This window comes from Podarcis gaigeae, assembly GCF_964106915.1.
Source record: "Podarcis gaigeae genome assembly, chromosome: 2".
Lineage (NCBI taxonomy): Eukaryota > Metazoa > Chordata > Lepidosauria > Squamata > Lacertidae > Podarcis > Podarcis gaigeae.
In genome coordinates, this window is record NC_139679.1 from 7,480,890 (window position 1) to 7,498,156 (window position 17,267).

General features: G+C 43.9%; 1 protein-coding gene across 1 annotated transcript; it reads left to right on the top strand.

Annotated features, from left to right (window-relative positions):
• Positions 1 to 362: 362 nt before the first annotated feature.
• LOC310840213 (aquaporin-2-like) lies at positions 363 to 14,523 on the top strand (the record flags this gene model as incomplete). The annotated part of the gene is made up of 4 exons (XM_083729519.1): positions 363 to 725; positions 5,990 to 6,154; positions 12,172 to 12,252; positions 14,308 to 14,523. The coding sequence occupies 4 exons, from the start codon at positions 363 to 365 to the stop codon at positions 14,521 to 14,523; spliced, it is 825 nt and encodes a 274-aa protein (XP_083585645.1).
• Positions 14,524 to 17,267: the final 2,744 nt, after the last annotated feature.

Consider the following 17,267-nt stretch of genomic DNA (forward strand, 5'->3'; position numbering starts at 1 on the left):
AGGGCAGAGGTGAAGAAAACTGTGGATGTGTGGAAGGAAATATTGCAACTTAGCCTGTGACTGCTGGGTGAACTCTCTCAAGGCCAAAAAAAAAAAAAAAAGGTATTAGGTTGGCAAATGTTAATTTCCCAGGTTACCAGGGAAGAAGGCAGGGTCTGAAACCTCCTCAGGTGGAACAGGCATGGAAAAGCATTAAGTTTCCAAACTCCACCTCCACTTAGAGATCTCTTGCAGTCAGATATATATGCACACACATAGACCTGCAGACTGTACCTCCTCATCCATCCAGAATACACAGCACCCACCACTAAGCCAGAGAGTTGAAGCTACTGGTCTCAGCCTCTTCTGTCTTTGCGTCATCCATGATGTGGGAACTCCGCTCCGTGGCCTTCACTCGAGCTGTCCTTGCCGAATTTGTAGCTACGCTGCTCTTCATATTCTTTGGGCTGGGGGCGGCACTCAACTGGCCTATGTCCCCACCCAATGTTCTCCAGATCTCGCTGGCTTTTGGCTTGGCTATAGCGACCTTGGTCCAGGCTGTGGGTCATGTCAGCGGGGCCCATATTAATCCTGCTGTGACTGTCGCGTGCCTAGTAGGCTCCCAGGTCTCCTTCCTGAGGGCCATCTTCTACGTGGTGGCGCAGATCCTGGGAGCTGTGACAGGGGCAGCCCTCCTGCATCAAATAACACCACCTCACATCCGAGGAAGCTTGTCCATCAACAGGGTAAGGATTCCAGTACCTGCAAAAGTGGGAGGGATGGAGGATTAAAGCAGGGTGTTTCCATACTAGGATGTTCAAGAAACCCAGATTAGTCTCTTGCATTGCTCTTTTGCTAAAAAGAAATCACGGACCCCAGTTTCTCTCTATTCTCTATTTCTGCCTTTCCCCCAAGGAGCTTGGGGCTACCTAGATCAGGCATAGGCAAACTTAGCCCTCCATGTTTTGGGACTACAATTCCCATCATTCCTGACCACTGGTCCTGTTAGCTAGGGATGATGGGAGTTGTAGTCCCAAAACATCTGGAGGGCCGAGTTTGCCTATGCCTGACCTAAATGGTTCTCCCCCTTTCCACATTAGCTTCACAACATCCTTGTGAAGTAACTTAGTCTGAAAGATGGTGACTGACCTAGGTCACCCAGTGTGCTTCATGGCTGGGATTTGAGCCCAAGTCTTGTGTGTCCTAGACCTGTCCAACACCTTATGTTACCAAACTGGCCCACTACTGACATCCTTCAGTACAATCCTGGATTGTGGAAGACAAATTGCAACGAGACTCCTGTTCTGATCTATAGCAGTGACAGCTAGACTTTGTTGTAGGCTGTTATAAGAAGAAGAAGAAAATTGCAGAGGAGGGGGCTCCCAATTTAGTTTGATTATACACCTGTATAGGTTAGGCCAGTGCTTCCCAAACTTGGGTCTCCAGCTGTTTCTTGACTACAATTCCCATCATCCTTAACCACTGACCTTACTAGCTAGGGATGATGGGAGTTGTAGTCCAAAAACCCAAGTTTGGGAAACACTGGGTTAGGCAATTGTTCTGGGTTTCAAAAGACTCAGATGGAACTATCAATTGTCAGTGCAAATTAAAAGAAGCTAGATTATCACGAACCACTTAAAACGACAGGGCAAGAGGCACTTTTACCTGTTGTGTGTTGTTGCCAGTAAAACAAAAATAAAGAAAAAACTAGCTTTTCCAGTAGCCTTACTTAACAGGGAAAGGGAGAAGAGCAGCAGCAAACTAAACAGGTGAGAAAGAACAAAGGAAGGAGTTTGGAAGCTGAAAGGTGGTGGACTATCGGGGCATGGGATGAAGGTTGGAGACTCACAAGTTGAGGAAAGGAATTGACCTTGTTGCATCCTTGACTCGGCATATGATGGGTTTGAATCAGTTTGTTTTGGCTCACGTAAAGGGCTTCTCAAAGCTAGTGTTTATTTTGGGTGTGTTCTGCAACATGTTCTTGACACAACAATAGTGTGTGGATTGATTCTGCTTTGTTAGTTCATCTGTGATGCTTCCCAGCGTAACCGCATTACAGCGGTACCTCGGGTTACATACGCTTCAGGTTACAGACAATTCAGGTTACAGACTCCGCTAACCCAGAAATAGTACCTCGGGTTAAGAACTTTGCTTCAGGATGAGAACAGAAATCACGCCGCCGCCACCGCGGTGCAACAGCCCCATTAGCTAAAGTGGTGCTTCAAGTTAAGAACAGTTTCAGGTTAAGAACGGACCTTCGGAATGAATTAAGTACATAACCAGAGGTACCACTGTATTGCTGCCCAGAGGACTGATAGCACAGTAACAGTGTGTGGGGTGGGGGACCAGAGTGTTTGTGTTATGAAAAGATAGGGGATTTCAATGGGAAGTTACAGAATATGCCCTGATTAGAATATTGAAAGGGTGGCTGTGTTTAACTGCTCCAATAGCATCATAAGCACAAATAATGATGAATGTGCAATAAAAAGGTTGTCTAGAGGGGCCCTAAACTGGGGTGTTCCCCAGCTTTGGAGAGAGAAAATTTCTATTTAATCTGAACTAATTTGATTTAACCATATGTACATTCAAATGTTTCTGAAAAGTTTAACAATCCAATTATCGACTTATCCTTGTTATATTTTGCAGAGTACTAACCTAGGGGCCATCTCAGTGTTGCATGTCATGTGCAAATTGCTCACAGTGTGAAATCATCTTCTTTTGAAAAACATCCAAAACTTTAGAGTTTCCTAGCACAAACCCCCTCCCTGCATCTTCTTGTCTGAAAATCGCAGGTTCCATCCATTCTGCCAACAAATTCCATGCTACTACCAAAAATGATTTTGTGGTGCATTTGTTGACTTCCACTGTGTCAACAAATTGCCTAAGATTTGAGGCAATGAGGTGAGACCACTCTGAGGCCAAGCATGATGTTTATTTGAGCCCGTAAGCAGACCTTTTGAGCTAAATGTTGTTTTCTGTTCACAGCCCTAATCATTATTAACATACTGATTTTACTCAACCCAGTCATAAAATAGAATCAGGGCACTTACATAATTATAATTATATTCAGTTAGGATCTAGAGCTGCTAAATGCACATCAATCCAGATGTCATAACGAGCATTCTTCGAGGATGATTATAGAATCATAGAATCGTAGAGTTGGAAGAGACCACAAGGGCCATCGAGTCCAACCCCCTGCCAAGCAGGAAACACCATCAGAGCACTCCTGACATATGGTTGTCAAGCCTCTGCTTAAAGACCTCCAAAGAAGGAGACTCCACCACACTCCTTGGCAGCAAAATTCCACTGTCGAACAGCTCTTACTGTCAGGAAGTTCTTCCTAATGTTTAGGTGGAATCTTCTTTCTTGTAGTTTGGAACCATTGCTCCGTGTCCGCTTCTCTGGAGCAGCAGAAAACAACCTTTCTCCCTCCTCTATGTGACATCCTTTTATAGATTTGAACATGGCTATCATATCACCCCTTAACCTCCTCTTCTCCAGGCTAAACATGCCCAGCTCCCTTAGCCATTCCTCATAAGGCATCGTTTCCAGGCCTTTGACCATTTTGGTTGCCCTCCTCTGGACACGTTCTAGTTTGTCAGTGTCCTTCTTGAACTGTGGTGCCCAGAACTGGACACAGTACTCCAAGTGAGGTCTGACCAGAGCAGAATACAGTGGCACTATTATTTCCCTTGACTCTCAGTGTTATAGTTTTTTGGCATTAGTCAGGAGATAGCTCATGATACTACTGTGGGAGGTAGCTTATTAAAGTTTATTCAGGGGTCAGCAACCTTTTTCAGCCAGGCCGGACTATATTTTGGGAGAAAAATGAACAAATTCCTATGCCCCACAAATAACCCAGAGATGCATTTTAAATAAAAGGATACATTCTACTCATGTAAAAACATGCTGCTTCCTGGACCGTCCATGGGCAGGATTTAGAAGGTGAGTGGGCCAGATCCTGGCCCCAGGCCTTAGGCTGCCTGTCCCTGGTTTACTTCTTTGTTCTGCTAGAACAAATAGCACACTTTTGTTGACAGTTCCCTTTTGGTCAAACTGCACTTTGTAAAGCTTTAGCACAAAGGTAGAAAATATATGGAATGAGACAGGAAGAGCCAATGTGGTACTCTCCAAACACTTGGGATTACAACTCCCATCAACCCTAGCCAGCACAGTCGATGATCAGGGATGATGGGAGTTGTAGTCCACCAATATCTGGAGGGCTCCACATTGTCTACTCCAAGGAGGGGGAGAGGAAACATGAATTCCCCAGGAAACAAATTAGGGAAGGGGGATGCTGAGGTAGTGTGAATAAAGATAACTGCTCCAGACATAATGGTATTAGGTATAATAAATCTAGTACCCACCATTATCTTCTGAACTCAGTGTTCTCATTGGGAAACGATATTAATTAAATAGCTAGGCGTGAAAGGCATGAAACTTTGGAAATTCTTCCAGAAGTTGACAAGTTGCCATCAAGCCATATGTGCTGGAACATTCACAGGATTACCACAACAGAATGCTCTTGGATGATTCAATGCTCTGGGATCCTTTCCCTTCTCTCCATGGACTCAGTTCTGATTCTTATCACTCAGTTTACTTCCCTAATGAGCTACTGACTGAGTCACATCAGGCATCTCCGCTGGACAAGGAGGAAAACAATTTCTTTGACAGCATGAATTGCCATACATCTTATGTAGGGCTGTTGTGTGTGTTCCATGATTCCCAGGGTGTGCTACAAAAATGCTAATGTTGTCATTAGAGCATCAGATTCTGCACTTCGACATTAATGTACGATGTTTCATTACAGTGGTACCTTGGGTTACATACGCTTCAGGTTACAGACTCCGCTAACCCAGAAATAGTACCTCGGGTTAAGAACTTTGCTTCAGAATGAGAACAGAAATCGGGCGGCGGCCGCACATCGGCAGCGAGAGGCCCCATTAGCTAAAGTGGTACCTCAGGTTAAGAACAGTTTCAGGTTAAGAACGAACCTCCAGAACAAATTAAGTTCTTAACCCGAGGTACCACTGTATTTCTAAGTAAAGCAAGACTCTGTGCTTCAAAGAGAAGCTTGGGCGATGACTGAGAGATCTCATATGTTTGGGTTAGGGAGCTCTTCCTCACCCCATCCCACTTCCTTTCCAGCAGGATAATAAATTACACAAATGGGGTAGTTTTAGAGTGACCTCAGTGTGGAATGCTAGCTTGCAGGAGTGCTCCTGTGAGCCACACCCAGAACAATCATGTGGAAAGAACTTGAACCGCCCCTAGACACAATTTGCGATCTACCAAGATGAATGCAGTCAACCAGTCATGTATGGTGGTGCACCAGAGCCTCAATAAATCTCCTGTTTTTGCTCCTTGATTTGGGAGCTACAGCTACAGCTACTACAGCATCTCTCCAGAACAATACAGTTAGGCAGGTCTGAGCTTTAGCTGTGCCTTTTTCAAGCTAGGCATAAGCATATCAGGAATCTGTGCAGTCATGTATTCAAAATTTCAAGAGTGAAGCATGTTTATATTTATTGTGTCCAGCAGGGCAAGTGCGTCACAGATGAAAATCTTTGCTGTTGCCAGAATGCCAGTGGCATTGCAAATCATTCTCTTCCCCACCTGCCCACGACTTACATAAGATTAAGGCAAATCAAAATGCCATTGTAGTTGCAAAAGAGGCAAATAATAGAGATGTTATCTTTGTGTTCATTCAAGGTTGTCAGCAGATAACTATTGCAGAGACCTTGTGCCAAAGTGAAAACAAAGGTTCACCCAAGTACACATGTGTGTGTGTGTGTGTGCACGCACGCACGCACACAAACACATATTTATCACTATTTGCTAAAAATATATATCACATAATCAGTTGCATTGCTCAAACTCATAACTGCCCTTAACTCTGTGACACATTCACATAGCCAAATGCTAGTAGTTATGCCATCTTCTACTTCAGTGTGTGATACAATGGCAAGAATCTTCAAGGAAGTGCTTAATTTTCTTCTATTTTTTTCAGGTACACAATAATACAACATCAGGTCAGGCGGTCACCATGGAACTGTTCCTCACCCTCCAGTTGGTCCTGTGCATTTTTGCCTCAACTGATGACCGCAGGAGCGATAACCTGGGATCCCCAGCCTTGTCCATTGGTTTCTCTGTTGTCCTGGGTCACCTGCTTGGGGTGCGTATTTCAAGAGCATTTATTGACAACTGTTGAGTATGCATGGATGGAAATACTGACAGCAGGGCATGTGTACCTTGTGTTTAAGAGGGTGCAATACACCCATCTTAGCTTCCCAGGGCTGGGAGATCAGGAGGAAAGGTTGGTGTTGGGATTGCGCCAAATATGCAGTTTCAATTTTTCATTTGAATCCACCTGTTTTGGTTGGGTGGAAATTTCTCCTGACACCCACTTCAAATGTTCAAATATACATCTCTTTAAAAATAAATCCTTTTCAACACTGCTGTTTCCTCTGGGCTGCTGAAACTTCAGTGCCATTCTCTACCCCTACCCCTTTGCTGCTTCCACCTCCTTTAATAATAATAATAATAATAATAATAATAATAATAATAATAATAATAATAATAATATATTTATGCCCCGCCCATCTGGCTGGGTTTCCCCAGCCACTCTGGGCGACTTCCAACAAAACACTAAAATACAATAACCTATTAAACATTAAAAGCTTCCCTAAACAGGGCTGCCTTCAGATGTCTTCTAAATGTTTGGTAGTTATTTTTCTCTTTGACATGGTGGGAGGGCGTTCCACAGGGCGGGTGCCACTACTGAGAAGGCCCTCTTCCTGGTTCCCTATAACTTGGCTTCTTGCAGCTTCTTGCAGTGAGGGAACCGCCAGAAGGCCCTCGGTGCTGGACCTCAGTGTCCGGGCAGAACGATGGAGGTGGAGACGCTCCTTCAGGTATACTGGACTGAGGCCGTTTAGGGATTAATCACATTGCACATCCCAACCAATCAGAGATCACATCTTGAACAAGATGACATCATCTTTATATGTATATATAATTTCTATTAAATTTTCTAATTTACATTTCAATAGTCATTTAAACAACCTTAAATCAAGGACTTCCCTTCTTCTCTATCCATGGTTCATTTTACATACCACACATCCCTGCATATGTTACATGAACTAAACCATTCAGTAATCCATTGTTACATCCATCAAAACTTATTTAGACTGTTGAATTTATCTTAACGTTACAAGCATTTTTAATTAACCAAAATTTTCACCCATATATTCAGTAAACACCATCAACTGGTATCTAGTCAGACTTGGCTAGAAGACATGGGGGCAAGTTAAATGAATGTGTGAATATTTTCACAAGGACACACAAACACATTTACACTGTTGAATTTATCTTAATGCTACAAGCATTTTTAATTAAAGAAAATTTTCATTATATTCATATATATTTCAATATATTCAGTAAACACCATCAACTGGTACCTAGTCAGACTTGACTAGAAGACGTGGGGGCGAGTTAAAGGAATGTGTGAACATTTTCACAAGGACACACAAACACATTTCCCAAAAGGTAGGATGCAAGGCATTATTATATTTATTTTTAGTGCAGTCCAAAATATGTTCATATGAAATGGTGTTGACTCAGGCCTTGCTTAGCAGGTAATCATTTTCATTTTCATCAGTTTCTTCAGAAGTAAATAACTGGGGTGAGTTTTAGGTAATGAGTACCATTAGCTGAAGCACTTCTCAAGGACTTCTGCTTGCTCAATGGGACTACCCCCACTCTCCTCTTCCTACATCCCCCAAACTGACAAGGGGGTCAGGAGAACCTCCGGAATGGGGGAGGTGAGAGAGGAGATTACTCCATTGGCAAGCCCAAAATCTTGCCCTGATTGAATGATTGCTTTAGGGTAAGGTTGAATTTATTCCCAAAATTATTCTTGTTTTACAGATAGAAAAATGAGCCACAGAGAAATGGAAAAGGCTAGTGGATCAAAGTTTCCGAAACAAAATGTCACAATAGCATAGTTGTTGGCCTAATGTTAGCATTAAGATAGAAAAGGAATAAGTTGAGCATTTCTTAGTCAAACAACTTTCCAGTGAAAAATCTGGTAATAATCATAGCAGGCAGCTTCTACTCAGAAGACTGGATTTTGAGGTCCTCAAAGACACAGACTTCCACCACAGGGCCAACTAGCATACAGTGTCTGGGGAAGCAATAAAATATTCCCTGCTTCTTTGAGTATATCTATGAATGGCTCCAAGCTCTCTGTCTTGATTGGCTAGAACTGGGAAGCAGGGGTGGCAAGATCCTGTAAATTCTACAAGCAAGGACTCTCTTGCCCTCTTAAATAGTCCCCTCCCCTCCTCTCAGTCTTTGCCTCTCTGCCTTTGGGTTGCTTTCTCAGATATTTGCCACTAACTCATGACAGCTTGACTGCAATAAGGGTTTTTCCATGTGATATGTGACTCTCATGTGAGCTAGTGACTATTAATTGGCCTGCTGTCACTCATTCACAGTGAGATTGTGTACGTGTTGGCTCAGAAGTAAGTCCCATTGTGTTTAATGGGGTGTAAAGGTAAAGGGACCCCTGACAATTAACGGTTGCAGCGCTTATCTCGCTTTACTGGCCGAGGGAGCCGACGTTTGTCCACAGACAGTTTTTCCGGGTCATGTGGCCAGCATGACTAAGCCGCTTCTGGCGAAATCAGAGCAGTGCACAGAAACGCCATTTACCTTCCCGCCAGAGCAGTACCTATTTATCTACTTGTACTTTGACGTGCTTTCAAACTGCTAGGTTGGCAGGAGCTGGGACCAAACAACGGGAGCTCACCCCATTGAGGGGATTCATACCGCTGACCTTTTGATCGGCAAGCCCAAGCAGCACAGTGGTTAACCCACAGCGCCACCCGCATTCCTTAAATGGGGCTTAATCCCAGGTAAATATGTACAAAACTGCAATCTAAGAATGCTCTATCCAGCTCCTAAGCCTTGGGGTGAGTCAAATACAACCCACAGGCCACATCTTAGCCACTCCTTAGCACCAGAGGTATTGAAGCACTGCACTACATAAGGCATCAGATGTTGTTCTCTCTGAAGAGCTAGAGATAGTTCAAGAATTCTTCTGAAAGCCATGACCAAGCTCCTTAATCCACAGGAGTACATGCTCTGCCATTAGCAACAATCTCTTATGACAGCTACAGCCACGCTTGACTCCACTTGCATTCTTTAAAGCCACGAGGCCAAACTTCACATGTAATGAAGATCTATTAGTGGATTTATCAACTTTTAAAAAAATGAATCAATCTTGGTCTAAGGCTCCATCCCTAGTTACCTGGGAGTGCACCCTACAGAATTCAACAGGATTTACTTCTGAGCATATACCATATTTTTCGCTCTATAAGACGCACCAGACCATAAGACGCACCTAGTTTTTGGAGGAGGAAAACAAGGGGGGGGATTCTGAATCTCAGAAGCCAGAACAACAAGAGGGATCGCTGTGCAGCAAAAGCAGCGATCCCTCTTGCTGTTCTGGCTTCTGGCTTAGCTGCCCAGCCTGCATTCGCTCCATAAGACGCACACACATTTCCCCTTACTTTTTAGGAGGGAAAAGGTGAGTCTTATAGAGCAAAAAATACGGTATGTGGTTAGGATTGCACTATAAATCTCCCCTACCCCACTGGCTGTTTTCTCTTTGGGGGGAAAAACAAGGCCTCAAGATTGGCCTTGGATCTGTGTGTTTATTATTATTAGTAGTAGTAGTAGTATTTATATTCTGTTTCTAAGTCGCATTGTGCTCTCTCTGCTTCAGCCTGTGTTTCAGATTCCAAACCACTCTGTATAAGGTGAAGCTCTTTATTCCCCATTCATTAGGATGGAGAATATTAAAATGGATAGAACTTTTCCACCTTTTGGCCAAAGTGGATGAAATTTACAGGCATGGGAGCTCTTCCAAAGTGGATTAAGACTGACAAATTGCAGACAACTAAATCCAGAGAGTTTTATGGGGGAACTAGAAGATTTTTAGTTTCCTCCATAACTCACATTAGTTTCATATTTTGCATGGAGTGTGGAGAAAGAGGGCTTTGTCTCTTGCTCTTTCTACCTTAAACAGGCATAAGCAAACTCCGGCCCTCCAGATGTTTGGGACTGCAATTCCCATCATTCCTGACCACTGGTCCTGTTAGCTAGGTATGATGGGAATTGCAGTCCCAAACATTTGGAGGGCTGGAGTTTACCTATGCCTGCCTTAAAAGAATTAAGAGACAAAGTGGTGTGCATTCTTGCCTGTATATTTCTGAAAATTTCACAGCTTCACACCTTACTTTCCACTATCAGGTAGATCTTCCAACATGAGGCTGTCTAGAACCAGTGGAGTTTGGTCAATTAGGGCAAATGGGGTGTTGCCCATGAGCCTCTGTCTGCCTTCAGCCATCCCCCCTCTGTCTGCCTTCTAATTTATATTCAGTACAGGGGATGGTGCCTGCTGTGAGCTTCCTCTTCCTAATCCTGAGTGTTGCCATGATGGAACTCAATAAAGAGGAGGATGGGTGCAAAGTTAAATTTAATTGGTTCTGCCTGCCATGGTCTTTTTGTTTCCTACCCTACCAGTCCCAATGATCACTAGTCACCATGGTCTAGGATGTGGACTGTGGGGTTCTGAAGACTTCTGGCTTGTTGTTCCTTAATGAAGGACAACATAGAAAGGTGTGTGTGGTTTTTTTAAAAAAGCAAACTTTTAGTTTTTAAAAGTTATCTGCTGCTGTGCATTAACAAAATAATTAACAACAACAACAACAACACAGACATTTTCAGAAACTCCACTGGGAATATTCTGGGCAGCCTTACTTCTTGCAGAGAAAGTAAGACCTAGAGAAAATAAGAAAGGGTGAAAAACCTCACATCACCCCGATTTCCTTCTTTATGGGGACTCCACATAGAACTGATGCACACCCTTAAAAAAAAGATGCTAAAGCTGATGATAGATTCCCTCCATGCATTAAAGGAAAATGTCAGAAGAGCTAACCACAGATATTTATCATATTTACACCCTGCCCTTCCTCCAGCATGCACAGTTCTTTCTGTCTCAACCCCTTTCATCCTCACATTGATCCTGTGAAGTGCATTAGGCTGGGGGACAGTCACTGACCCAAGGTCGCCCAGTGGACTTCATGGGTGAGTGCGGATATGAACCTGCATCTGCCCACTCTAACCACTACACCACCACCCCTTTCGCCATGTGTTGTTTGACCTTCCAAAGAATGATTGCGAAAGTATCCTTGAACAACTAATAATAGAAAATCCAAGCTTTCATCCAAGTGTCATGCTTTTTTAATTATTATTTCATAAAATGTATACAGTACTTGATTATTTCAAAAAGACCTCAAAGTGGTTTAACAAAAGATAAAACAATAAAATCAAGGGGTGTGGACGGGACACACGACTCAAGCATACTTTATTTGGTGAAGCTTTTTCAGAAAATGTTTCCCTTATCAGGTGACCTTTAAAAGTCACACACTAAAGAGTTGCACTAATTCTCCGGGAAAGACCCATAGAAACAGTCCCGTATACTCACAGCGTTGAGGAAGCACTGTAAGATGAATAAGCATTTTCCGCAGTCCTTCTGTACCATTTGCAGCCCACACGACTCTGTAGTAAGAAGCATTTGGTGAGACAGAAATAATGTACTTATCTGAGGCCCTCAGGCATGCCCTAGGCCCTATTCTCCTGCCTGATGGCTGCCATCAGATGCCCAAGAACCATGGGAAAGGGCTGATGACCAGATGATACTTGAGGGGTCTTGGGAAACTGATAAAATATAATGACCCTTGATGTTTCCACAAGAACAGTCTCAATATTTTTGGCATCATTTATTTCCCCCTCTTTAACTCAGCAAGTCACTACCCAAATACAGGTAATGTTTTGACTCCAACACTAATATCCATAGCACTGAGAGCCAGTGTGGTGTAGTGGTTAAGAGCGGTAGTCACGTAATCTGGGGAAGCGGGTTTGCGTCTCCGCTCCTCCACATGCAGCTGCTGGGTAGTCACACTTCTTTGAAGTCTCTCAGCCCCACTCACCTCACAGAGTGTTTGTTGTGGGGGAGGAAGGGAAAGGAGAATGTTAGCCGCTTTGAGACTCCTTCGGGTAGTGATAAAGGGGGATATCAAATCCAAACTCCTCTTCGATAAATGCTTTTCTTTTTCCCCCTAGATCTACTACACCGGCTGCTCCATGAACCCTGCTAGATCTTTTGGTCCTGCTGTGATTGTGGGTGAATTTGAGAACCACTGGGTAAGACTTCTAATGGATTGTTCCCAGTAGTGGGGGTGGACTTCAGAACTACAGAGCTATCCTCCTTATACCAGCATCACTACTGTTTACCTGGATGGGGCTGAGCTGGGGCACCAACCAGCAAGGTCAGGGCCACATGAGTGAACCAGTGAGAGGGTCAGGTGAGATGAGGAGGTCCTGCCACTGTACCTGCATGGCCCCAACCTCCCCACAACTCTGCCCATCCATACTGAGATAAGTATAATGCTAGTGTTAGGATGGCAGTTCTATTAGGCACACATGTCACTGCTGCCTATAGCATACCTATGGCTGATAGAGTTGAGTGTGAGGAGAAGGTGGAGGGAATGATGGGGGTTCTTATACCTGGAGCCAGCCTTGCATTCATGCATGTTCACAGCAGACAAGATGCATCCCCTCCTGTTCTGAGAGATACGGCTTTTGGGAGACGTAGAGAAACAGGCTGTACGAGAGCTGGAAAACAGCAAGCCTAGCAACTCAAAACAACATTTTGGGAATCTGCAAAATGCAAAACAGCAACAAAACAGGGTCAGTGTTTTCACAGGGACACGTACCAGTAATTGGAACCAACCCTGGTAAAATATGGACCATTGAAGCATATGCAAGACCAACCCAAGGCCTGGGCCAGATGAGATGCTTATGGCCATGTGGATTTCCCTACTTTTCAGGGATCAGAAAGCCTGTTGGCAAAGGAAGACTATTATGTGGATACAAGAGCTGCCAATCGAAAGAAAGATGTAGTGATTGGCAACAAGAACCATAGGCAAGTTTTTCTTTGGTGATCACTTGTAGCCAAGTAAGATTGTCATCCATTGGTTGAACTGGTTTGAAGCCAGAAAAGGCTTAAGTGGCTTGTTCTTTGTGACTCGCCAGTAGATTAAAAACCCCATTCTGGTTCTAGTTAACACCTGAATGAGTTCTTCAGATTCTGGTTTTAGCCAGCTTTAGGGTAGTTTTTCATTGAATCTTTCTTTTGTCTATTTTTTTTAATATGGAGAGAATTTAACATTTGTGTTCAATGAGGTGAAAGAATGAAGGAAGTAAAAGCTATTAGCAAGTTTGGCAGATATCCATTGATTCTTTAACTTCCCACATATTGGGCCAAACCAAAAACACATGTGATAAGGCTTTATTATTATTATTATTATTATTATTATTATTATTATTATTATAGTAGTTATGAAGCGTCCCTGAGCTGCCCTGCTGTAACAAAGAGGGCTGCCATTCACCGAACTACTTGGATTCTTGAGAGCAGGGCAGAGAGGAGGGCCCAGAGATAAAATGAGGCAGTAATTATAGCTCAGTAACAACAGCTATAACTGCTTAGCATCAAATGCTAAGCAGGTTCAACAGTGGCAAATAGCTGGATATGGAACAATAGAGGGTCATTGCCTTTGATCTGTTATAGGCAACACTTTCTTGATTTCTTAGGGGAAGAACTGTAACTCGGAGACAGAGCACAACTTTTGCATGCAGAAAGTACCAGGTTCAATCACCAAGCAGAAGAGAAGACATGAGCTCAACAGAAGTGTTGGGGGTGGAAAGAGTTGGTAAATGCAGATGGGGTTGGGAAGAGGAAGTGGTCCAGAACAGCAAGGAGAAAGCCAAAGGGAGGAATCTGAAAGGAGCAGGACAACTGGGAGAGTAAAGGAGTGGAGGGGAAAGCTGCCTGTGACCAGGAGCTGCAGACGTGAGGAACTGCACATGAAACTGGAATGGCCAACTAAATATTTGGCCAAAAGCCATTTGGTAATCTTGAGTTTTCCAACTGCACCAACACACCCATACCTCTTTTCCCCTAATTACATTAATTGCAATATATTGAAAAAAAATCTCTAATGCCCTATTGTAGGAAACCTTGAACTAGAATTGTGAGGTCTAATGGGGAATGAGCTATCTTCTATACTACACTTAATCTTAGCCAAAAGGCTGAGAAGCAATGCTACCTTCTATAAATGGTTTGGTACCAGAATTTATCCAAGAATGTTCATCCTGGTCAACCATCAACCTTGTATCTTCTCTCCTTTCCTCCCTCAGGTCTTTTGGCTGGGTCCAATGGCTGGAGCGGTGGTGGCTTCCTTGCTCTACCACTATGCTCTCTTCCCCCATGCAAAGACCCTCTCGGAGCGGCTAGCAATCTTCAAAGGCTACGAGCCAGAAGAAGACTGGGAGGAGCGTGATGTTCGCAGGAGGCAATCAATGGAGCTCCACTCCCCACAGACCCTGCCTCGAAGTGTGATGGAGAAAGTCTAGATCAACCCCGACAAACAGTGAAAGGAGCAGGCTATAGCTAGCTATATCCACTGGTGTTTTCTTCTGGCTCAAATGTGCATTCATCTTCATGTTGTCAATGCACAATGAATATCTCCCCTGGGAGCAGTATGGTTATCTGTGATGGGCCACCCGTGGAGCTTAAATCTTTAGCTCAGGCTGTAAGAGAAGTGCCCATTGCTCTGAAAGATTCTCCCGAGGAGATTTAACATCCACTTATTGATCAGTGGAAACCATCACATGCCACCATCTTGTGCATCCTGACAAATTAATGAAAGGACATTGTTTTTTCTTCTTCCTTGAGTCTAGTCATCTAAACTTCATGTGGAGCTCTAGAATTTGGGTCAAAGAGTCATTGACCGTGGCGGTCCAGCTATATAACATGGTCTCTGGGCATTTCCCTTGAAGAAATAACAGCCACAACTTTTAGAGTTCTCACGTTGGCATTCAGAGTGATGAACTGGTAAAAAGCAAGGGCAAAATTTGCATTATTGATCCTAAGCATGATTACCCAAGTGCAAGTCATGATCTATTCAATGGGACTTACTTCCAAGTGATCATGATTACAATAAGCCCTGTTAGACAACTGGGACTTCCTTCTGAATAAGCATGCTTAGAATTGCACCACTAATCTTGCAGACGTCAGCCAAATCCTTTAGCTTCCCTGCAAAGTTCTTACTCTGCACAGAGCAAGTCATTCTTTTGTGAGGGTTTGACCACTTATTAAAATGCATGTGAGTGTATTAAATGAAAGCAGAATGACTGTCCAGAAAATAATTAGGATAAGCCCATGCCTATTGATCAAAGCCACACACAGTGTTCTCAGTATGTGTTTGTAGCCAACCCTGATTTTACCCTTCTTGTATCACAGAGTTAACTTTTCCCACTTTGCTTTCTTAACCCTCTTACCTCCACTTCAACTGGCGCACTCAAATTGTGGGATGGCACACTTGGCAAAGACCAAAGAGAAGAAGCAGCCCCAACTAGATTACAGACCATCCTCTCCCCACCTCCATTTTTCTTTTAGAAGAGAGCTGTGCATGCATATTAGCCGTTGAGAAAGTTTTATAGTCTTATACATGTCCTTTATCATCACTAATGACTGTGACTTTTGCATAGCCAAACAGATCAACCTATTGCTTTCAGCATTTTTCTGAATGTTGGGGAGGTGTGAGTGTTTAGGCTGTGTGGTGTGTATATTGCCTTTAAAATGCTTTGATGAATGTTACTTACTTGTGCAGTTAAGAAAATGTGATCCTCTTCCTCATAGTTTTAGAGTACCTTTTCATACCATGATCTGGTTTTTGTACTTTAACTACATCTTCTTGTGTTTGGCACAGCACACCCTAGATTCTGCTGGGTCATACACTTGTGCAAAACCTTACTTGACAACCTAATGTAAACTTTGCCTTAACGGGGCAAAGATGTTGGATGGATCAGTACCTGTCAAATAAAACAGAAGTTAAAAAGCATCAACCTGAAAAGATTTACTTCCCGTATTGCCACACTAGTTCCTTTTGCTTGTTCACTTATTTTCCCCAACCCCAGATACAGTGGTACCTCGGGTTAAGAACTTAATTTGTATCGGAGGTCCGTTCTTAACCTGAAACTGTGCTTAACCTGAAGCACCACTTTAGCTAATGGGGCCTCCTGCTGCCGCCGCGCTGCCAGAACACGATTTCTGTTCTCATCCTGAAGCAAAGTTCTTAACCTGAGGTATTATTTATGAGTTAGCGGAGTCTGTAACCTGAAGCATATGTAACCTGAAGCATATGTAACCTGAGGTACCATTGTACTGCTTTTCATTTTTAAAAAAGTGCATTTTGTAGAAAGCAGCAGTGCCATGATATAAGAAAATACAAGAGTACAGACTGATTGATCAAGAGATAGTGCTGTAATCAGTGCAGGGGTGTAAGAAGGGGGGCAGTGGGAGCAGTCCACCCTGGGTGCCCTCACTGAGGGGGGGTGACATTCAGCTCGCCACCCGCCCACAACTCCCAAGCCTACCCTGAGCTATCAAGGTAAGGGGGGAGCTGCATCGCTTTGCCAACAGCATTCCTCCCATCCCACTTCATTTTGACAGCTTGGGGGAGGCTTGGGAGTCGCGGGTGAGTGACGCAGCGAATGTCCGCTCCATCCACCCCTGTGGGCAGCTCGCTCCGCCTCCGGTTGTAGGGCGCACGTGCCGCTCCAGGCACCTGAGCGGCTATCCCGTGCCTGGGAGGGCACCCTCCATGCCATGCCCCCCTCAGGAGCGCGTCACACCGCCCTTGGGAGTGCGCCCACCATGGGCAGCACAGACATATGCTGCGCTGCTGAATCGGTGTACTCTGTGACAATTCCCAAAGAAGGCAGCTGAATAGTGCAGAGATGTCATTCTGCTTTTATATTCCAGGAATTATTCCTTTTATTTTTATTACAAGCCAAGTAGAATATATACAACCTCCCAATGCAGGGAAATGCAACCGAGTCACTAAACAAAGCAGTGTGGAAGAAAAACTTTTCCAGTTCCTGCAAGCAGAAAAGGCATCACATGGAAAATCCAGTTTGGATTTAAGAACACAATGCAGTGATTTCCCTTAGTGGACCAATGCAGCCTGAGTGAAACCGTAGCTCCAGCACAAACAGAAGCTCTTTGTGACCTTGGCACACTGATACGATGGGACGATAACATACCTCTGTTCCCTGCTTTGTTCTGTGACCTTGGATAAACCACTGGTGGCCAG